General features: G+C 55.4%; 7 protein-coding genes across 7 annotated transcripts; 4 read left to right on the top strand and 3 right to left on the bottom strand.

The window, feature by feature from the left end:
* Window positions 1–378: 378 nt before the first annotated feature.
* On the top strand, window positions 379–4,039 carry MONBRDRAFT_25519 (uncharacterized protein; the record flags this gene model as incomplete). Its single annotated transcript, XM_001745921.1, has 19 exons — window positions 379–407; window positions 566–691; window positions 807–929; window positions 1,021–1,066; window positions 1,157–1,234; window positions 1,352–1,429; window positions 1,530–1,615; window positions 1,694–1,807; window positions 1,886–1,998; window positions 2,070–2,143; window positions 2,221–2,292; window positions 2,418–2,477; window positions 2,579–2,765; window positions 2,884–3,009; window positions 3,099–3,276; window positions 3,392–3,440; window positions 3,549–3,728; window positions 3,826–3,888; window positions 3,962–4,039. 19 exons carry the CDS (start codon window positions 379–381, stop codon window positions 4,037–4,039), a joined length of 1,860 nt encoding a protein of 619 aa, XP_001745973.1.
* A 47-nt stretch (window positions 4,040–4,086) lies between these two features.
* On the bottom strand, window positions 4,087–4,830 carry MONBRDRAFT_37110 (uncharacterized protein; the record flags this gene model as incomplete). The annotated part of the gene is made up of 2 exons (XM_001745785.1): window positions 4,087–4,688; window positions 4,752–4,830. 2 exons carry the CDS (start codon window positions 4,828–4,830, stop codon window positions 4,339–4,341), a joined length of 429 nt encoding a protein of 142 aa, XP_001745837.1. The 3' UTR covers window positions 4,087–4,338.
* A 1-nt stretch (window position 4,831) lies between these two features.
* Window positions 4,832–7,915, bottom strand: MONBRDRAFT_32463 (uncharacterized protein; the record flags this gene model as incomplete). Its single annotated transcript, XM_001745784.1, has 4 exons — window positions 4,832–5,335; window positions 5,387–5,459; window positions 5,595–6,933; window positions 7,035–7,915. 4 exons carry the CDS (start codon window positions 7,913–7,915, stop codon window positions 5,256–5,258), a joined length of 2,373 nt encoding a protein of 790 aa, XP_001745836.1. The 3' UTR covers window positions 4,832–5,255.
* Window positions 7,916–9,253: 1,338 nt separating this feature from the next.
* On the top strand, window positions 9,254–11,466 carry MONBRDRAFT_32462 (uncharacterized protein; the record flags this gene model as incomplete). The annotated part of the gene is made up of 4 exons (XM_001745920.1): window positions 9,254–10,265; window positions 10,380–10,828; window positions 10,982–11,181; window positions 11,289–11,466. Coding segments are annotated over 4 exons (1,839 nt in total), but the record flags the coding sequence as incomplete, so codon positions are not given.
* Window positions 11,467–13,735: 2,269 nt separating this feature from the next.
* Window positions 13,736–15,925, top strand: MONBRDRAFT_32461 (uncharacterized protein; the record flags this gene model as incomplete). The annotated part of the gene is made up of 8 exons (XM_001745919.1): window positions 13,736–13,920; window positions 14,011–14,172; window positions 14,339–14,417; window positions 14,523–14,588; window positions 14,684–14,779; window positions 14,891–14,989; window positions 15,074–15,154; window positions 15,234–15,925. 8 exons carry the CDS (start codon window positions 13,736–13,738, stop codon window positions 15,339–15,341), a joined length of 876 nt encoding a protein of 291 aa, XP_001745971.1. The 3' UTR covers window positions 15,342–15,925.
* Window positions 15,926–16,099: 174 nt separating this feature from the next.
* Window positions 16,100–20,316, bottom strand: MONBRDRAFT_25515 (uncharacterized protein; the record flags this gene model as incomplete). The annotated part of the gene is made up of 8 exons (XM_001745783.1): window positions 16,100–18,376; window positions 18,485–18,589; window positions 18,691–18,838; window positions 18,920–19,026; window positions 19,123–19,226; window positions 19,299–19,416; window positions 19,499–19,808; window positions 19,934–20,316. 8 exons carry the CDS (start codon window positions 20,314–20,316, stop codon window positions 16,100–16,102), a joined length of 3,552 nt encoding a protein of 1,183 aa, XP_001745835.1.
* A 739-nt stretch (window positions 20,317–21,055) lies between these two features.
* Window positions 21,056–21,604, top strand: MONBRDRAFT_25514 (uncharacterized protein; the record flags this gene model as incomplete). The annotated part of the gene is made up of 1 exon (XM_001745918.1): window positions 21,056–21,604. One exon carries the CDS (start codon window positions 21,056–21,058, stop codon window positions 21,602–21,604), a length of 549 nt encoding a protein of 182 aa, XP_001745970.1.
* Window positions 21,605–21,753: the final 149 nt, after the last annotated feature.

Genomic DNA, 21,753 nt, shown 5'->3' with positions numbered 1-21,753 from the left:
TGTTGCACGACGAGACCCGGAGGGGATGGTTCCACTGGTTTGTGACCGTGCCTCTTCGTTATCAATGTTTGATGTAGGTTTGCGCCGCTGACGGCCTCGCGACCTCGCGCGCTCCTGCCGCTCGTCAATGTCCCCTTGCTCGACTACACCCTGGGTAAGTTGAACTCGCCCACGCGCTACTTTTTTTTTTTTTTTTTTCTGCTCTTGTTCGTGTGAGCCAACAAGCTGCCAAGCTCACGCGCGTCACCTGGTCGACACGGACACGCAGAGTTTTTGGCGGCCAACGATGTCAAGGAGACCTTTATTGTGTGCTGCTCGCACGCCGACATGATCGCAAAACATATTAATGACCCCAGCCGTGACCGCTTGCGCCAGACAATGAGCATCAACACCATCGCTTCGCCTCGGTTCGTGGCCATTGTTTCGCCGTGCTGCCAACTCTGCCCCTCTGGACCCAGAGCTGGGACCCAGACCAGGCGTCTGTCTGTGCTTGTATCATCACTTTTGGGTAGCGCTCCCCATGTGCTTCTTTTAACCCTGTTTCCCCCCGAACCGCAATGCGCAGAGCCCTTTCCGAGGGAGATGTTTTGCGTGAGGTGGACCGCCTGGGCGTCATCAAGAACCACTTTGTGCTCGTGAGCGGTGATGTTGTTTCCAACTTTCAGCTGGCACAGGTTCTCGAACAACACAAGTATGTGCACTTGGTCGGGCACTCGCCTTTTGCATTGACATCGTCCCCTGTTCCGCTTTGGCACCCCTGTGCCCGGTCACCAAGCCTTGCTCCCCCTTTGCTCCCACCGTCGCAGGGCTCGCTACACGAAGAACCGGGACACCTTGATGACCATGTTCTTGCAACGCGCCATGCCCAACCACCGGCTCCGCACGGGCGAGAACGATCTCACCATTGGCATTGATCCCACCACAGCCCAGTTCGTGTCATGCCTTGCCATGCCATGCCATGACAAAGATGGTTTTTGAACTTTCTCTGCCTGACGATTCTGGATCATCCAACGCCTCTAGACTGCTCACTTACTCCAACTCGGAACCTGTAAACGAGCTTGCACTGGTATGTACGACGCCTTTTCGACAGCACCCTCTTGTCACATGCAAAACTCTGTGCTGGCCTTTTCTTTTCTTACACCGTGCAACTTTACAGTCCCTCTTCTCAGAACGCGAGTCGGTGGCCTACCGCTATGACTTGATCGACTGCCACACCGCCATCTGCTCGCCCCAGGTCAGCCCGCCAGCAAGCAAACCTCTCACTTTCTAGATGACTCCCTGTCCTTGACACCAACAAGTCCATGTATCTATCGCGTTCTCAGTTGGCACTGTGCGTGTGTCGGAGCCGCAGGTGCCCATGCTGTTCACTGACAACTTTGACTACCAAGAAATGTTTGACTTTATTCGCAACGTGCTGCAAGGTGACGAGGTATGCCTTGCCCACCTCCTCAGCCCAACCTCTGTCTTGCTTGCACCGTGCCTGGGCCAACTGGCAAACCCTCAACCCGTTCATCCCTTGCGCCTACTAGATCACGGCTGCGGAAATCTATACGCACGTTCTGGATGGCGCCTACGCTGCAAGGGCATCCAACCTCACGGCCTACGATGCCATCAGGTTTGGCTTGGGAAATTTGGCCCTGATGTTGACGGGTGGGCCCGAAAACTCACCAATGCAATGTGCCCTTTTGAGTAGTAAGGATGTGATCCATCGCTGGACCTTGCCTTTGGTGCCTGACATCTTTGGCCCGATTCTGCACCGCTACAAGACCACACACAATTACATTCAAGACAACGTTGTTCTGGCAAGGTATGGGATTATCTTGCAAATGTCATGTGTACCTTGGCTGTGCCTGGTCGCTCTTACCCCATTTATGACTTTCCATAGAACATGTGTCCTCCAACGCGCTGTTGCTGTGGGCCACGACACTCGGGTCGGCATTGACGGTCAGGCTGTCACGACCATCCGTGACAGTGTGATCGGCAGCAGCTGTCGTATCGGTGCGTTTTGGCTTGATGTCAAATGCAGCTTGGCAGCGCTGATCATGCACGCCGGTTTTTGCCATCTGTAGGCTCTGGCTCCTCGCTGGACAACGCCTATGTCCTGAACGACTGTATCATTGGCAACAACTGCCGCTTGAAGAAGGTACGTGTACCCATTGACGTGTCCACCGTTTGGCCCAAGCAAATCTCAGTGCCTGTCTCCACATTTCTTCCCAACAGGTGTTTCTCGGCGAGGGCGTGCAGCTGCTGGACAACGTAGAAATTGGCGAGGGTTGTGTCATTGGCGATCGAGTAAGACTGGAGTCCTGACCAAGATGCCTTCTCTGCTTCTCTGCTTACTCGTACAATATCACAATATCGAAGAAGCTTTCAACTGATTTTGAATCCCTTTGCCACCCTGTATTGGACAACATCAGGTGGTGCTGGGCCCCAACATTACCCTCAAGCCCAACACCAAGATCTCGCGTGCGCAAGTTGTATGTGTGATTGCCCGAGACGCAATGCTTTACTCATTTTTGAAACTCGTGCGCACGGCTCAAACTGGGACCTGCTTTCGCTGTGCTTGCCCTCTCACCAGGTTGAGGAAGAGTGGGGCGCAGACTCGGACGAAGAAAGTGACGAGGATGAGGCCATGGGCACTGGCGCCGAGACGCCTGAGGGTGTCTATGACGTTGAGCTTGTCGGCGAACAGGGTCGTGGCTACTTGTGGCAGGACGACATTGACGAGGATGAGGAAGACGATGCTTCATTCCGTCAATGGCAAGGTTGGTGGCAGCAGGCCATTGCTGACTTGATCTCTTCCTTTTCCACAATCCTTTGATCGAGTTGCTGCATCGACATTGCGTGTGCGCATTGATTGACGTTCTTGTTTCTGGTCTATAGATAACCGTGCGCGCCTCATCCTGGAAGATAACGAGCACGCGGAAAACTCTGAAGACGACGAGGATGCTTCGGAGCTGGATGCCGAAGAGTTTGAACAGGTCATGCTCAATCAAGATGACTTTCAACGTGCGTACATTGCCCGCACGTCCTACACTATCTTGAGACCCAGCTTCTTGCCTGACCTTTGACCTCACATTCGTGATTGGCTATCGCAGAGTTTTTGGACAACATGATTGCGCTGCTGACGGAGAAGCTGGGCGTGCAATCCAATGGCACCATCAAGCCACAGGGCGAGACACAGGACATTGCGCTTGAAATCACTGGCATGCGCAGCGCTCATCACCTCTCGCCACACGACGTCGTTACTGGCATGACCATGGCCATCATTGAGCAGTGCGTTTTTGTGCACCCGATGTTAACACCTAGGGCCACCCGAGACATGTCGGATGGCTTTAATCTCTTCTCTTTTCTCATCTTGTGATTGAATTCTGCTTATTTGCTCGTGTAGGGTTGGCCTGCTCAAGAACACGGGTGCCATGGCCACATTTTTCAAGGGGGTCAGTACGATTTTACCAGCCTGCCCTCTTAAACCGGGAAAAGCCCTTTTTGTGCATTCTTGTCTTGGTTGATAGCCTGGTGTCACTCGTATGTGGTGGTGGTGATAGGCGATCGAGTTTTTGGCCCCCATTTTGGGCAACTTTGTCACATCCCAAACGGACCATGATATCATGCTGCGTGCTCTTGAGGATGGCTTCAACCAGTGCCAGCGCGCCATTCCCGCCTTTCAGATTCTCCTGCATTCACTCTACGAGGAGAACGTCTTGGCTGAGGAAGAAATTCTTAGGGTAAAGCGCCATAAATGCTCGAAACCTCTGGGCTGACGTTCAAAAATTGTCTTCATTATGCCGTTCTCATCCACTGTGGCCATCTTTACCTTTTTAGTGGCACGCGCGTCCCACGGACCCTGAGATTGACGTTGAAATCCGACCTCAGCTGCTCAAAAACGTCAGTTTCTTCTTGTTGGGGGTTTTCTTGGTTTTTTCGTCTTTTTATCTCACTGATCGCATCTTGAATACAGGTGGCCGAGTTTATTGTCTGGTTGGAGACGGCCGAGTCAGAAGAGGACTCGGACGAGTCGGACTCGGACTCGGACTAGCTTTATTGATGCATGCAAAATCTGTTGCATCCCGTCTTTTTTTTTCTGTGGTGACACAATCCAATTTTAAAAAAACAAAACTCGAATGTTCGTCGCAGAATTCGAAAACGCTTTAGCGAATCAGAAATTCAAGCCGCCTAACTCTTTTCATCTTGGTCCGCGGGCGGTTGTCATGTGGAGGCATGCCTTCTGGTCACTTAACCGATGCATCAATGACACGACGATCAACGAGTCAAAGTGCAATTGACTCGTTCGTCAACAGCTCGATGAGCAGCAGCGCTACCGCAGAGCGATGCCGCTCACAGCTGCCAGAAGAAGGTTTTCGTAGACTTCCTGAACTGTTCATCAACTGTACCAGCTGGATGGCGAAGGTCGCTGCCATTCCACAGAGTGACGTGGCCAGTGGCGTCGGAGTAAGCAATGGTGAACAGCACGATGCCGCGGCGGCCCGCAATAGCCTGCTTTGAAGTGACTTCCTTCGGCGTGCCAAGCACTTTTGACAGGTAAGACTGCATGGTGGCGACCCGAATGATGTATTTGTTGCCTTCTCGGTCGCGGAAGTCGGACGGCTGTGTAATCTTGTGGCCGCTTGCCATCAAGCCGTGACTCAGTCGGATGGCGCAGTAGTTGGCTTGCCCAATCAGATCGCCTACGAGAACACAACACTTTGAATCGGCTGCACCTCCACACTTTGCAAACGGTTCTCGCTTACCTCCGAGATATTCGCCAATACTGGCGTGGTCCATGGCAGTGACCGGATCCTGCCACATTTTATCAAAGTTGAGCGCCATTGCTTCTTGTCAGGGCTTCAGTCGAAAATAAGAAAAAAAAACGAAAAAAAAAAAAAAAACAAATGATACAGCAACGTTGTCCTTGCTTGTTAACACGTTTACAAGCACAACGGACTCCAATTTTGAACTCAACACGGTTGGTTACTTTATTTTCTCTTACATCCACATCTTGGGCTCCACATCGTCTGGCCGTGAATTGCGGATTCTCACGCTTCTTGAAGAGCTTCATTGAGATCTTCATGCCGTACGAGAACGACAAGCAACAGACTCTCGTGCAGCAGCTGCCAACAAGTCACGATTGTCCACCTGAAGAGCATCTGTCGATTTGCTCATAAGTCCGAGAGAGTTCAAGGCAGATCACTGATCGCACTCGAGCCTCCGACCTCATCTCCTTTATCTTGGCACGAGGTGTGAAAGCTTTTTCATTACAGCTGTCGCCACTGCGCGAATAGCCACCTTTTCACCGATTCTTTCTCGCCCGACATATTCGAGCATTTCTGAAAAGCTGATCACAAAGAGCAGAGGGAGAGAGGGAGAGGGAGAGAGATGGGCGCACCAGTCTTCTTGTTCTCAGCAACAAAGTCAATTAGATATAGCTTTGCAAAGTGAAGATGCCCCTCGATGCACATCTACACCGTGCAGGGGACCTGAACATTCGCGCCGGCAGAGACATTCAAGACCACAAGGCCACGAGAACTGCCAGCGAGGCAAAACTGGTCGAGGTGGATATGGACTTCAGCATCATGCGACACAAAGACGCGCACATTGCGACCGACACCAAACGCGCCAATCGTCAACGCGAGCGCCTGTTGTTCTGGGTGCAGGGTGTTAATCGGCGCTGCTTGCAAGCCTGGGCCACATGTTTGAGGGCCCGTGCCTCCGCAAAAAGTCGACTGGGCACCGTGGGCAGAGTAGGCAATGTTCAGCAGGCCCTCGTCGCTGTGCAGGGTCATGTTGAGGGTGGGGTGGTGTGGAAAGCGAGCTCGTAAGTAGGCGGTAAAGAACTGCAGCCAGAACGCAAGTGTTTTGGGCCGGCCATCAAGGGTATTGTCGGCCAGAAACAGGCCGAAATAAGATTCTTGTCGATACTTGGCGTAATTGGTTTGAATGCTTCCGATGTAACTATCAAGTTCAGCCGCCAAGGGTAGGGGTATGTCGTTCATGCGCCAGCGGTTGGCACCATCCGTGTTGGTGGCCAGGGCATAGAGCCATAGCAACGAGTCGTACAGGGTGGATTCGGCGGTGGTGATGTTACACCCAGTGAGTTGAGTGGCGCTGCAGGGAACGTCATCACCTTCGCTCAGGCCAAACTCCCCCAGGGTCACGCTGTGGTTGAGGTCGAGGGCGGCCCAGTTGGCGAGCAAGCGGTCAAGGGTTGTGGGAACGCCCGCAGCCATGCTAAAGTTGTTGAGCGTATGGTAGTTGGGGCCGTTGGGATATACATGGTGGTTGCTAAAGTTGAGGAGGGCTGCATTCCAGGGGCGGAGGCCGTAGAGCGTGTTGTACCCGATGGTGATCATGTGCTGGTCGCCGGCAGAGTGCAGCCCGCCTGCCTTGGCGTTGGCCCAAGCACGATAGATGTTGTCCACGTCCTGCACGGCTGGCAAGAAGTTTGTGGGAACGGGCAGGCCGTGGTGTAGATTTTGAAATTGACTACTGTCGCCAGGATTGAGCCAGGCCAGGTAATTGGCTATGGAGGCGTTGCCGTGCTGATCGTAAGGGTAGCGCTGATGAAGTGTCTGATCAGTATTATTCGCGAGGCGAAAGGAAGCCAGCTCCCAAAAGTAGGGCTCATTGCCCAAGTCATAGGCCAGGATCCAGTCTTCATCTCGAAGCACGCGGCCCAATGCAGACGCGCGGGCGGCAATTTGATCTAGGGAGGCATTGGCCGGGAAGATCTTGGGGTCATAGTCGAGGGTGAATATGACCCGAATGCCGTAGGTTCGGCATAGCGTACGGAGCTGCAACAGGTTATCCGTGGCGTTTGGTGCCGTGGTGACCCAGTCAGCAAAGTTAAAGAGACGCAATGTATTGAGTCCGAGCGCATGGGCGCGTCGCAGATTGCTCTCCACATCAGCAGAAGACAGCCTGTTGTCAAAGGCTCTGAGGAAAAAATCACGGAAAATTAGGCGAGTCCATTTGAGCCCATGAAAAGAGGTCAAGGTGCGGGAGAGCACGGACATGGGCTGCAGACAGGTACGCACCGGTATAAGTTGGCACCAACCATGAAATAGCGCGTGGCATTGGCACAGAAGCGGAGGTGCCCGTCCGAGCTGCTGCAGACGGCGGCCAAGGGTGGAAGTGTTGAGGTGGGTACTTGACCCAAGGCATGGCTTGTTTTTGATGTCGAGGCTGAGGTCGTTTGTGAGGTTTGGCGTGGCGATGCGAGCAAGGGGACTAGGTAGGAGGTCAGGAACTCGGGTGTGTAAAATTCGGGAGAGGCCATGCCGCAGAGGTGCCAGGTGGCGTTGGGAAAGTGGGCGTTGGGAGCAAAGTAGGCGGAACTCAGAGCCCAGCCCAGGGTACGATTATAGACATCTCGTGCTTCGAGGCGTGGAAGATAGGTCATTTGGCCCGGCCCAGCAAAGGCAAGGGCTGAAACACCGACCAGCGGCTGGGTAAAGTCTAGGCCTCGCGAGTCTGGTGTTTGGACATCCACGACGCGAGATACCTGGGACATGGTATAGGTACAGTGGTCAATCGGGGCATTGAGAGTAAAGACCGATTGATTGAACCAGCGGGTGGGCATAGCACCACCAAGAAGCGCCAGCTGACCACCTGCGCGAGCATAGCGTTCGTAGACGGGTGCGAGGGCAGGAGCAAATGTCGTGACGTTGGTCAGCACCAGGTACCCAGTGGCTTTGAGGCTTGCAAGCGTGTCGCCGGGATCATCAAGCAGCAGGGTCGTGTTTGTCCAAGCTACACTGAGGTTGACGGCGGCCATGGCATCAGCCAGGGTCGCGATCCACGGACACTCCTCATCGCTGAGCACCAACACGTCCACTGTGGCTGCCGCCGCATCTCGCGCGATCGAGGATCCAAACAAAAGCACCAAAGCCACACCAGTCATCGTCATCAACTGCATCCTGTCAAGGTTCCCAACATCCAGGGCACCCAAGGCTGCCGACACCCCTGTTCGTTAGCAGTACCGTCCCGTCTCACGTCACCGTCGCACGTCACCGTCTCACGTCACCGTCTCACGTCACCGTCGCACGTCACCGTCTCACGTCACCGTCGCACGTCACCGTCGCACGTCACCGTCGCACGGCCCCGGCTCACGGCCCCGTCTCACCGTCACAACACCCGATCCGCCATTCGTCGATGCGCCAGATGCGCGCCAGCGCGCTTTTCGCCCCGTTATGCTGACAATTCGGGATGAAACAAAACTACTGTTGTGGACAATGACCACTTCACAACGCAACCTAAAAAAAAAAAAGCTGAAGAAAACCAAACGCCGCTCATGTCGGTGCTGCCTCTCTGAGTTGACTCTTAGGTTGGATTGCTCTCTCTGACATTGGTGCTCTCATTTGGTTCTGTCTCTGTTTGGTTACGGCTTTATCGTTGAGCTGTTCGCCTTGTTGCTCACGTTCTCTAACGGTAGCGCTCATGGCATATCTTCTCTCTACCTGATTCTCGCCGCCGAACGCTCTCCTCTGTGAGCGAAGCGCCCCCGCTGCGCTCGGCGCTTCGCTTCTTGTCGCTTCTGGGCACCGCCTCCTGGACCGGCCTCTTACCCACTGCGTACTCGGTTCCCATCCTGCACACACCCCTGGAGGGTGTAGAAGCTATTCAAGCTGTCCTGGTGGTGAAGATCCGGGGATAGTCGTGTCGATCGTGGGGCCTATTTCGCCGCCACGCTCGCAAAGCCTTCTCGCCAAGCGTGCCTGCTTGCGCACGTCCAGCACAGCACCGGTCGTGTCTTGGCACTATCGGTGTGCAAAAAGAGAGCCGGACGCGTGGGGCTAGATCGTCGGTTACGGCGGTCCCTGCCACGCCATGGCGCTGCCTGGGGCTTAGTGGACAATCCTTTCGCACTCGCTTCATCTCAGCCGGTCTGCTGGTTGCGCTGGTGCCCAAAACGTGCTTCCCAGCACCATGACCTCGGGTCGCGCGTACGTGCAACGTCCTCCTCTGCTAGACTCTCATGTTTGCCCGTTTACCGGTCCATGTTTTCCTCTATGTAACCCATGCTCATCGATCACGCGGGTTGTCCTCGCTCGCCCTGGGTCTTTTTGACTCGCGCCTACAGGAGTGCGGCCTTTTCCGAGGTCACCACAGCTAGCATCGCATCTTGGCAGGGCGACGAGATTGACATGTGCGCCCTGCTGCTCGTCATCTTGCTTCCTTCAAACTGCTTGCCTGTTGAGCTCACACTGTCTTGTGCACCGTTATGGTTTCCTTCCACGCATTTGATCTTTTCCCCATGTTCGTGCCTTCTCGTGAGCTACGCAGGCAATGCACCAACGATGTGGCCATCTTGATGGAGTCGATCGACCGCCAGCTTTATGGCGAGAATGCTTCTTTGTCTGCCCTAGACTCGCCGTCCGTGTCGGCCTCGGATCGTACCTCGCCCTCGGCGCAACCAACCCCGACCATGTTCCGCAAGAGCTCCTCTAATGGCACTGATCCAGATAATGATCCCACCCCGCGTCCGAGTTATAGCCTGCAAGGAACACATTTTTTCGGTTTAGAAAGTTCCAGGATGGCACCCAGCAACCAGCGCTTTTCTGATCGCGAGCACTTTCAACGCTCCATAGATCGCGAAGGCACGCAGGCTGCCCTCTCGGCCGGTCGGGCCTCGCCCAGTCTCCTCAACGCCATTGTGCAGGATGAATGTCGCCAGTGGCGAACCGAGTTTCCTCATCTCCGTTTGCAGGGTCACCAAATTGCTCCTGTTCGCGAGTCTGGTATTGTCATGATCGTCCCACATGCTTTGCCCAAGACCACTGGTGCCAATGGCCCTCGCCAATCGACGTTCTCTCCTGCGCATGGCCGGACCACACCTCGCGGTCACGAGCCGACACAGCACGCCCAAAATCTTTGCGTACTTGGAAAACCTTGGACCGTCTCCGGGCCACGCGTCTCTCAGGAACCTGGCCGGGACTACGCTGCATTTGACTTTTATTCGTTTGAGATCCCGCGTCCGGGGCGCCGACAGCGATCTTCCTGGGATCACGCCGTTGACGAGGCCCTTGAGAACTCGCGATGGTCTCCCGGCCAGCCGTCCCACCGACATCCTGGCCGTCGCTACTGGGTGCCCCTGGTGCCCAGCGGTGATGCTTCATCAAACACTTCAAGCTTTGGCGCTACACGCCCACCGACCTTGGCGTGGGCCGAAGACCCCGACGAGGACCCGGTGCTGGAGCAGGAAGGCTACTATGAAGAAGTTTTTGCCTACGATCAAACCGATCCCCATCCAGATCCTGACGAACAAGGTTTGTCATAGCGCTGCCAATGTCCAGCGGCAACAGAAGCATCATCAGATTTTAAACAATCTGCTCTCGTGAAGTGCGCATTGCTCACTGCTCCGTGGGCGCGTGTGCATGTAGATCGCACGCTTATCGTGGGTCAGCTTTTCGAGCACATCTGGCCTGCGCTTGTACAGCGGCTGCGTCCCATTTTGGCGCGGGTGGCATCGTCAACGCCAACGCCAGGGCTTCAAAACACACTTCGAATGTCGTTCCGCGACGAGCCATGGCAGCAGTCCTTTGACAGTGACATGGCGCAGGTCATGACATTTGAATCGGGTGATTCGAGCGACGATGACTCCTCCCTTTATGCCAGTCGGCGTTCCCACCGTTCCTCCCTTCACAACAGCAGTCATGCCCACCCTCTGGCGGGACTTCGTCGCTTTGCTGCTGAGCGCCGCGCCAATCAAATGCAGGGGTCGATTGTGCCTTCTCATCGACCGGTGCCCAGGCACAGCCGCGCTCTCAGTCCCACAAATGAGACATCAGATGCTGATGATGATTTTTTGCTGACACACGTTGCGCGTCAGGTCAGTTTGTCGGGCCTCTCTACGCACCCATGCGGGCCCCTCGTGTGGGGCGCATGGCAATACCGAGGTTATTGGATTTAACCCTCACGTCTCGATTGCCATTTTGTCTTCCATGTTTTGTCTTCCATGTTTTGTCTTCCATACGTTTGGTAGCCCGAGAACATACCGACGCGTCGGTCTGGCAATTCACGTCGAACGTCGGCCGAGTTTGCGCGGGACCACCGGGCAGCGGCCTTGGAACTCCAGAGCCTGTCAATGCTGTCCCTCTCTGACAACCGGCCTTTAGGGGTGCGACGGGCTTCCCAGGGCATGGATGTCCTCACTGTGCGGCAGGCGGACGCCGATACGATGATGTACGTGAACGTGCACCTCTTTATCATGTGCACCTCTTTATCATGTGTCCTCAGGCTGGGTACGAGGGTGGAGATTATTCATCCTGCCTTGTGTGGCCTTGCCTTAGTCCGGCTCTGGAGCCACGCAGCAGCCCTCTGCCGCACCCAGGCACTTCAACGACCCCGCGGCCACGTCGAAGAAGTCGCATTGGGCAGCCAGCTCTGTCCTCGGACCAGGCCCAGGTGAATCTGATGCGGACTGGAGATGGGCAATCACCTAGTCCCGTGGGGACGCCGGGTCCCTCGATTGTGGGTTCGGCCATGGCCATTGGTCTGCGCTCGCGTTCCCGTGGGGGCATGAGCGACCGCCAGGATTCCCTGGGGCCCACCGATGGGCAGCAAACGTCCTTTGCTGCGACGTTGCACCTGGCAGCCCCCACTTCGCGGCATGGCAACGGGGCTCGCAAACCAGCCCGGGTGCGCCATGGACCCAGTCCTGCGTCCAGCAAAGAGAAGGGCTTTGCGGCGGCTCCATTTCCGCGGGGCGGGCCAACCTCGCAACTACGTTTGCATCTCAAGGCCCAGCAACAGCTCTTGCGTCAACCTCAACCGGTCTGTCCCTCTTTTTTTTTATTTTTGATTGGCTCTAGCTTATTTTGACCACGAGCACCTTGCGCGGCACCGACTGGATCTTTTTTTTTTTTTTTTTGTTTTGTTTTCCAATTTTTTAATCTTCTGTCTTTTGCAACTCACTCCAACACCGTTGTTGTTTTGTGCGCAGCCTCGACACCGAGTTCGCGGTGGACATCGTGGGGGAACCTTTGGGCATCGACATCCCAGTCGCGGGGTACATGGGGGCTCGCGCGTTCCTTTACTTCCGCCCATCGAGGCGCACGTGAACGGTACGGTACGCGGCGAGCCCGGGATCAACGCCTCAGCGGCGCTGGCAGCTCTCAGCTTTGAGGAAGTCAAGGGTACGTCCTTCAGATTTTGTGCGAGCCTGCGTTGTAGCTGGAACGTCAAGTTCTTGAAAACTCATATCGCCTTTTGTTCTTTATTTACTGGAATGATAGCCACCGTGGCGGCGCGGCGAGCGCGAACGGCCAGCGCTCAGAACCGCGGCAGTGTCGGGGACGACGACCTCGGACTGGGAACACGGGACGGAACAGCCCATCGCCCCGTGCACTCATGTATGTTGCCTTGAAAGACCGTGTGGTTGGTGACATGTCATAGACCTTTGCACATTTATCCAGGTTCACACATCATGCACGCACATTCAGCCATGAATGTATACAGACATGCATACATCGGATATATCGGATTCATACATGCAGACAGACATTTGGACAAACACACATTCATGCATCCATACAGCTTGTTGCTGGCAAATTGTTCTCACTTGTTAACGTGGCGTGTCGTTGCGTGGCATGTCTGGACTGGCAGTTGAGGATGAGGAGCCCCGACCCCACACGCATCACAACCTGCGACGAGCGATGATGGCCATGGAGGAGCCTGCGCTATAGCGGTGAGCCTTGTCCTTTCCGCGCGTGTGGAAACATCACCTTGGCTCCATCCTCGGGGGCAAGGCAGAAAGAGGAGAAAGAGGAACACAGTTCAGCGGAATCGAGCTTTCCGTCCCTTCCTCCAACTTGAACTTTGAGCGTTATTGGGTCAGCACCCCTACAGACCGAGTGCTGATGGCTGCGCTCCTTTGCCCATCAGCACTCCCTCCCTCCCCCGCACCTCCATAAGCCCCATCTCCTTCTGCTGACTCTGACAGTAAGAAGAGAGAGTTTGAAGATGTTTGAGAAAGAGAGAGAGAGAGAGAGAGAGACAGAGAGATGAATTGGTTTGGTCGGTTTGAGAAAGAGAGAAGTAAAGAGCAAAGACACAAAGGAAAAGCACAACTACCACATGTGAGAGAGAGAGAGAGAGAGAGAGAGAGAGGAATTCGCACACACACACACACACACACACACACACACACACACACACACACACACACACACACACACACACACACACACACACACACGTAACGTCCCTCTTGTAACGTCTCTCTGTCTCTCTCTCTCTCTGTGTCTCTCTCTCTCTCTCATCTTGCAGGGCGGGGGTCGAGGGTTACGTATACGGGCAGCAGCTGACTGGAGCTGGAGGAAGGCCCGGGGGGCCTGAGGCTGGAGCTGGGACTGGAGCTGGGACTGGACCTGGAGCTGAGGCTGGAGCTGGGACTGGGGCTGGGGGTTGGAGCTGAGGCTGGGAGGGGAGTGGGAGTGAGTTGACCTTGAATCCACTCGTCGAGCATCTTTCATTTTTCTTCTTCTTCTTCTTCTTCTTCTTCTTCGAGCCGCTGTGCTGCTTCTGCTGATCTTGAAAACTCGCCCACAGGAGTGACCCCGCTGCCCCTGTTCACCACCACCACCACCACCACCACCACCACTGCCAACGCCAACGCCAACGCTGCTTCGTGTCCTTGGTCTTGGACTGCGTTATTGGCTGTGGCTGACGCGCTCAAGTTGACGATCGATCGCGCACAGTTTCCCCTCGTGGCTACCGTTGAGCTCTTACTACCAATATGGCCGGCCTGAGCAAGATCTCCCCCTCCATGGACCGGCAACCAACGATGGAAGCCATCAAGCTCCTCCCGCCCGCTGATCGAGATGATTTGGCGGATGAGCCCAAGGGCATGTTCTGCCACCCCATCTCGTGCTGCCTGCAGACCTTGCTCTGCCCGCTCAGCTTTGGTACAAGCTGCCTCGCGTACGTAACCATGACTGAACCTCGCCGCCAAAGCCTCCTTTGCGCCACCCCCACCTCATGTATCCCGCGGGCACCCTGACCTCTGCGCAGATCCTTTTTTGTTTTGGATGTCCAATCCGAAGCCGTGATTTTGCGCTTTGGCAATTACGAACGCACCGTGCGCAAGCCCGGCCTCCACTACTCCAACGTCTTTGGGCGCAGCAAACGCGTCATCAGCACCAAACTGCAGTCCATGGACCTGCCCGCCAAAAGGTAAGGGCTTTGTTCTCGGCTTCTTTGCTCGCCCGCGCACGCGCGCGCGCGCTTTCTTTCCTCTTTGATAACGAGCCTTTTTTTCAACCGCCTCCCCGCCTCACCAACGCTCGGGTCTGCTCTACCTGCTCAACGGATATTCCTGCTATCCCTCCTCGTTTGCTAGCCGCACCGTGATGGATCGTGAGGGCAACCCCCTCGTCATCTCTGCCGTGGTGACCTACCAATTTGTCGACTCGTACAAGGTTGGATAGCTTCCATGTCACTCTCATCTCTACACCATTCAACTTGCTTCGGTTCTCCTTTTCCTCTTTTTCCTCGGCTTTCTCACACTCGACCTCCTGAGGCAGGCCGCGCTCGAGGTGGAAAATCCTCGTACTTTTCTCATCACCCAGGGTGAAACTGTTCTCAAGGACGTGCGTTTTATCTGCTCCGTTGGCGCCCCCTTCCTGTTCTCAACCCGTCCCCCTTACATGACTCACAGGCCGGCCTTTGAATCGCGTGTTGTTAGGTTATGGGACAATTCCCCTACGAGGCAGCCGAGGGCGTCCCGTCCCTGCGCACCCACTCACACGAAGTCTCCGCCATGCTGCGTGAGCGCTTGCAGGTGGGTCAGACTGCATCTCAAAGCGTTCGCACAGGACCATGTGCCTGCTGACGTCTACTCAACCCCCACCCCATGCATCCTCTCACCTTGTTTTTGGTCTTCACCCTGCAGGCGCTTGTCCACGTATCGGGCATTCATGTGCACTCTTTTGGCCTCAAGGAAATCTCATATGCACCCGTCATTGCAGCTGCCATGCTGAAACGCCAGCAGGTATTGTCTGTTAACACATTGTCTTTCTCCGTTGCCTGCTTCTTTTTCTGCCAAACTCTACTTAACGCCAATTCGCTTCTCCAGGCCTCGGCCATGGTGCAAGCCCGCTCAACCATTGTCAATGGCGCCGTTGACATTGCTGCCTCGGCACTCAATGCTCTCAAGGTCTGCGAATGCGCTCCTTCTTGTCGAGACCTCGTTTTCCTTCACTCTTATCTCATGACCACGCGTACATGTGTTGCAGCTCAATGGCGTTGAGATGCAGGAACATGAATCGGCCCGCCTGGTCAGCAATCTCTTGACAGTCATTTGCTCAGATACAGATGTTCAACCCACAGTCCCCCTCTCATGATTTCAGGCAAAGGCAAGCTGCCGACTTGGTTATTTTCCCATGTGAATGAGTAATATGGCCAATGATGTGCTCAAAGCCAGTCGTTCAACGTACACACACTGCACGCAACAATTAATCGATTCTTCTGAAAGTCTGTCGGTTGTTCGGAGATGGAGCCCAATCCACAAACGCTAATGGCGCAAAATCGGCACATGAAAGCCACACATGCGGCTCATGCTTCCAAGCCAGCACGCTCCGAATTGGTGGGGCCAGAAGCGCAAGTATACCCGTGATAACAATCGAAAGAAAACCTCTAATCACTACAACTAAACAAAAAAAAAAACATGCCAAAGAAAACGAACAAACAAACGAAAATCTTTCCAGTCAAACCTTCCAACTCATCCCACCCAACCTTACAATCACAAGATTTCAAGGCCGGGACGAGCAAGTCATGCCGAATTAGCCTCGTTGCGTCGAGGTCAAACAGGATGGTACCTAATACACCGATGATTCTGCTCACATGGAAAAAGAGCACACAACCCCCATACAAGACAAGAGGGCGCGACAAGAGACAATCACATGACAAGCAAACAAAGAGTCAATCCAAAGCGCGAGAGCGCGCCATCGCCAAGCGCCAGCACACTTGATCACCAGCAATGATCAACAAGCGGGAGAGAGAGAGAGGGGGGGGGATGGGCTCTGTAGCTAAACGGAACAACGTCTCTGGCGTTCGTTTGCTCTTCATCGAGATCCTTGCGGCCGACTGTCAGGCACCAGCTTCACACGCTCGATGACTTACTCTTGCTCGAGATCTGCAGCCAGTCATCGGATATGACGTCGCGCGCCACTTGCTTGTAGGCATTCTTATACTTGGTCTTGTAGAACACGGCCTTGATCAGACGACGGAAGGTGGTGCTGTTGGTACTCACGCGATCAATCACCACTGAAATGAAGGCATACGCCGCAGCCATGCCCAGCATCACAATGCGAAAGTTCCAGTCGGGAATGATGTAGGTTTGGAGCGTCGTACGAATGAACAAGGTGGGCCAAGCAATGAAGAGAACGTTGACGGCCGTAAGACCCACCACTGCCGCAATGAAGCTGTAGTTGTGAAGCACGGGGGCCTGATGAGGCAGGCCTGACGTAAACGCCACAGCCACGGCCACATAGATAAAGTTGGCAAACAGAAAGGTGACCGTGTTCTCGTAGCACTTGATATTGTTGGAATCGGGCAAGGCGTGAAGCGGTTGAAACCACGACTGCGCCCGCGCCATCTCCAAAATGGCGACCTGAGCTCCAACATTGAGCAAAATCTGTGTCACTATGGAAACAAGCACAGCTGGAGACACGAGACTGCCAGCTGGGCGTTTGGGGGCCAGGCGCGGTCCCGCGGCCGTGTGACCCATGCACACGGCCAGGGTCAAAGTGAGGACGAGGTCAACGTAGAGATACTGCATATCGCCCAGGTTTGAGTCGATCCAGTACAGGATGAGGACGTTGGAAAACTCAACAAAACTATACAGGGCCATAAACTTGAAACAGGAGAAGGAGGTCACCAGGGCCGCTCGGCCTTCACGCATGAGCGTGTCGACACAACTAATGTTGGGCGTGTTGGAGGTAAAGGGGGCAGCCACTGAGGCCTCGGCCTCGGAAAGCGAAACGCCGACGTGGGCCGCCTTGAGCGCGCCGCAGTCATTGGCGCCATCGCCGCACATGCCAACGCAGTAGTCGAGGGCAATAAGGTCCTCAATGAGCTGTGCCTTTTGGTCTGGAGCCATGCGGGCGAAAATGGTGGCCGATACAAGAAGGCGTTGATAAAACTGCGGATGCTCACGCCGGATGGTGCCAAATTCGCGCCCGGTAACGGCAATGGCGGCGTAGCCCGTGGGGGGCGAGTACCAGGCCGAAACGGGACGGTCGCGGGCAAGATGGGGGAATTCGACGAAGCGCACACCCCACGGCAAGAGGTGGCTCACGTCAACCTGGATGTTGTGCGCATCCTGGGCAACGGTGGTCGCATCTTCCTCATCCTTGAAGACGACACCAGGGGCATCATCAACGAGGCCAGAGTCGAGGTCCTCGGGTTCTTCTTCATCCTCGCGCAAAAAAGCGGTAGGTCCGTTGACGCAAGCATAAAAAATGGGCGCATTGGCAGGTACCATGCCCGAGGAGCGGGCTACGCTGCAGGCGGTGAGCACGTTGTCACCCGTGATCATGACTGTTCGGATGTGGGCCTGATGCAATCGCTCCAGGATGCCTGCCGTTTCCGGCTTGACACGGTTCTCGAAAATGGCAAAACCGAGAAAGGTGAGATCCCGTTCAACCTTTTCGCGAGGCATGGCCTTGGCCTCGGCCAGGTCGGTCGTGGAAAGGAAGGCGCCTGCCACAGCAAGGACCCGAAGGCCTCGGTGTGTGTAGGCAGCCAAGACGTCTTCAAAGTCCGACGGCAAGGTCTTGGGGTTGCAAAGCTTGGCGATGCGCTCGGGTGCCCCCTTGACGTAGGCCACGATGCGGGGGGTGGGGACGCCGGTCCACGCCTCGTGGTCATGGAGGTTCACATCGTAACTGGCCACAAGCACGGTCATGCGCTGCTTGTGGGACGAGAAAGCATACTCCTTGAGCATGAGCAATGCCGAAGCGCCTTGGTCGTGCTCACGATAGACAAAGGAGGACGGGCCAAGCTGCTGTGCAAAAAGGTCTTGCAAACGGTTGCCCGTGGCGTTGAGGCGGATCGCCGGGGTTTGGGCCTCGACAAGTACCCACTGACTAGCCAGAAACAGCTGAATCTCCAGGGGGTCACCGATGAGGGATTGTTCGCTGGGTACGGCCGGGGCGATGGGCGCTACATCGCCGTTCTGCAGGCGAGAGATGGCCAGGGAGTGGCAGCAAGCAAGGGCATATTCCATGTTGATGATGTTGCTCGAGCCAGGCGAAGGCTCGAGGCTCGACTCGCGCAGCGCACCCTGGTGGGTTTCTTGTAGGGCGTGCAGGCTGAGACCATCCTCGGTAAGGGTACCAGTTTTGTCAAAGCAAAAAAGTTTGATCTTTCCGGACACCTACGGACACCAGGACAAGCATCAGAACAACGGCGGTTGGGTGATGGGCCACGAGTAGGATGAGTGCGTGGACATTGCAAGTGCAAGGCAGGCGGTGAGAAAGCGTACATTAACACGGGGTGGACTGATGCAAAAGATTTTCTGCTTCTTTAGGCGGGTGATGGCGTACATGGTGCCCACGGTCATGGCCGCCGGCAGGGCGGGTGGCACAATCTAGCGTGGCGGGCGGGCGGGCGGGTGACACAAGGTGTCAGAGCCCAACATGGCTCGGGGAGAGGGGGAAAACGCGCGTCTGGAGTGGAGCAGGGACCTACGATTGTGAGAATGTCAAAACCACGTTTAACAATTTTGACAATGGGGGCGTCACGACTGGTCAGAACAACGGCACTGTAGATGAAGCCAGCGGCTCCAAAAAAGGAGAGCACCATCAAAAAGCGCATACCATCCTGGTAGAAGCGGAATCTGAATGTATGTGGACCGGTGAGGCGGCGAAAGAGCGCGAGGACTGGTGTGAAGTTGAACGAGGGAGAACACGGTGCATACTTTGTTGGCTTGGGGTAGAGAATGGAGCGGATGAGCTGGCCCTTCGAAGTATCAAAGGCTGTGCGGATGCAAATGGCCACTAGCCGGTGCGAGCGCAGCTGAACCACCTGCAAAGCAAAGGATGGCATTGATAGGACATGAAAAGTGGCATTGGGGGGTATTTTCTCGGATGGACTGAGACAAAAGTGAGTGCGCGCGCGCACTTGAGTGCCGTAGAAAAGAGTGTGGGCCTTTTGCTTCTCAATGTTGAAGACGGGATCATCTTGCTCGAGGAGAAGCGCAGTCTTGGTGACGGGCACACTCTCGCCTGCACGCACAATTGATGTGAGGGCTCATGCATCGCTGTGGAGAGGGAAACTGATGGCGCGTTGCCACACACCGGTAAGCATGCTCTCATTGACGACGCAACCGCCTTCAAAGATGACCGCATCACAGGGCACGAGGTCACCCTCATGTACTTCAAAGAGATCACCAGGCAACAGCTCGCTTGAAGAAACCTGTCGAATGTGGGGGAGGGGAGCATGGTCAGGGGGAGGGCAAAAAGGGCTGATGCGCGAGAGGCAAAAGGAGCAGGCTAACCTCGATGCCATGGCGACCTTCAGGGGTTTTGATGCGGGTGACGACGCCTTCGTAGGCAACCATGTCACGAAGGGCTTCGGCGTTACGACGCGTTTCAAGCAGAGACAAGGTGACGGAGACAATGGTGATCAAGACGATGCAGCCGGCGTAGTAGTAGTACAATTCGAAACCCCACAGGATGATGGCAAAGATTTGGAAGATGTAAAAGGGGGAGAGGATTTCTTCAAAGAGCAAAGTCATGTAGGATTTGACTTCCACGTCCACGGTGTTGGCGCCATGGCGGTAAATGAGGCTGGGACGAGTGGAAGACCTGGAATAAAAGCAAAAGCGGCGGTGGTCACAACTCATGAGGGCCCGGAAGTTTCGCGGAAGACTCTTTGAATCGTCTGAGGCAAGGGGCCAGCGGGTGGTGCGGGGTTGTGTGTGTGAACGTACTGCTGCTCTTGGTTGTGGGCGTAAGCCAGGAGCTTGGAGGTGGGGGTGGCAACGTCGAGGCCGCAGACGCGTTCAAATTGCTCGTTTTCAGCACACCAGACGTAGCGCACGTGGCGGTGGTGGAATTGCATGGGTTCCGAGTCTTCGACGGGATCGGCGTCGGCGAGGCAATCGTAGCCGTTTTTGCGCCAATTGGTGGGGACACCGTTATTGGCACCGGGGTTGTTGACAAAGGATTCCACGTCAACACCGCCGGAACGGCGGAGAACCAGAAGATGGGTGGCCGCGGTGAGCATGGAACGGCGGCAGCGGCACTTTAAGCTCCAGATGGGCAGCCAGCGTGCCACGAGCAGCAAGAGGCCGCCCGTGAGCACGGCGCACATGTACCATAGGAAGAGGCGCAGGGGGCTAGTGGCGTAACCCCAGACCTGCACACAAGGAAGGCGCGGCAAGACCCGATGCAAGGTTGTGGTTCCCGGAAAGAAAGGCAAGGGTGAGATGACACGCGGTGGATGACTGCCAGTTGGGTTGTTGGCTGGCCGAGGGCATTGCGGGCAGGTGGTGATGAGCGTACCGTGACGACGGGATCTTCATCAGCTTCGACGCCCACGTCGGGGGGCGTGACGACCTTGGCGGTGGAGAGATGGCGCAAAGAGAGGGGGGCACGGGTGCCGCCATCATGCTGAGATTTGTTGTGCAGGGCCATTCTTTCCATCAGCAAACTATAAGAAGGGGAAGTGGGGGGGGGGACTAGATTAGCGGAACGCCGAGACGATCGAGGGGGCTTGGGCGGGCGCGGGATGCGAGGAGAAGACTGGTTGATTGGAAATAGAAATAGAAATAGAAATACAACGGGCTTACGGATGGCAGGGGGGGTTCCAACAATAGTTTGGACAGGGAGATGTGTGTCGGGTACCAGGGGATTGGCAACCAAATTGTCGAGGCACAGGGCGGGGAGGGCTCTGATGTAGCAGTGTCAGGAAATCGAAGGATGGAAGACGCCGCAGAGAAGCTGGGAGGACATGCTTTTGCAACCCCCTCCAGCCAGCCGCAGGAGAAGGGAGCTCAAGCACAGGGGGGGTGGGGGCGCTTTTTTTCTTTCTTTGGATGTGTTGTTCAGGGATGGGCGGGGGAAGTCAAGGGGAGGCGTCGAGCACGGGAGCCTCCTCTTCACTGAGCCTACACGCCAGCGTGATTCAAAAGAGCATGATGAGTCAATCACGGGGCAAAGTCAGTCCGAGCGACAAGTGCGTGTATGTGTATGTGAGAGGTCAAGCCAAAACGAGGGGAAGCAAGCAGGGGAACAGGTCTCGAGGGCCAAGGCAGGAGGCGCAGCAGCAACCATGGCCAGCTCTCTCTCTCTCTCTCTCTCTGATCGTGAGTCCACACACACACACACACACACACACACACACACAGACATGCACGCGGCTTTACCCCGTGAAGCAAAAAATGACTGACTCTCTCTCTCTCTCTCTCTCTCTCTCTCTCTCTCTCTCTCTCTCTCTCTCTCTCTCTCTCTCTCTCTCTCTCTCTCTCTCTCACATCTCATCTCTCAACGTGGTGGAAGACGAAGAAAAACGAAGAAGAGAACGAGGGGCAGTTGTCAAAAAGAATGACAATGGCGACCAAATGAAAGATTCGTGTGTGTGTCAGCAAGATGGATCATGAAGGAAAAGCAGCACGAAGTGAGACAGCAACGACCCCACTACACCCTACGTCCACCCTATGGCCCCATATGGGTGTGACGCAGACGCCAAACGCGACGCCATTGGGGGTGTAGACTGGTGACACAACTCAGGGTCACAGAAGCAACAACA

The sequence above is a fragment of the Monosiga brevicollis genome, genomic scaffold (assembly GCF_000002865.3).
Source record: "Monosiga brevicollis MX1 MONBRscaffold_10 genomic scaffold, whole genome shotgun sequence".
In the NCBI taxonomy this organism is placed as follows: Eukaryota; class Choanoflagellata; order Craspedida; family Salpingoecidae; genus Monosiga; species Monosiga brevicollis.
Note: the sequence above shows the minus strand (reverse complement) of the source record. Positions and strands in the feature narration are given on the sequence as shown.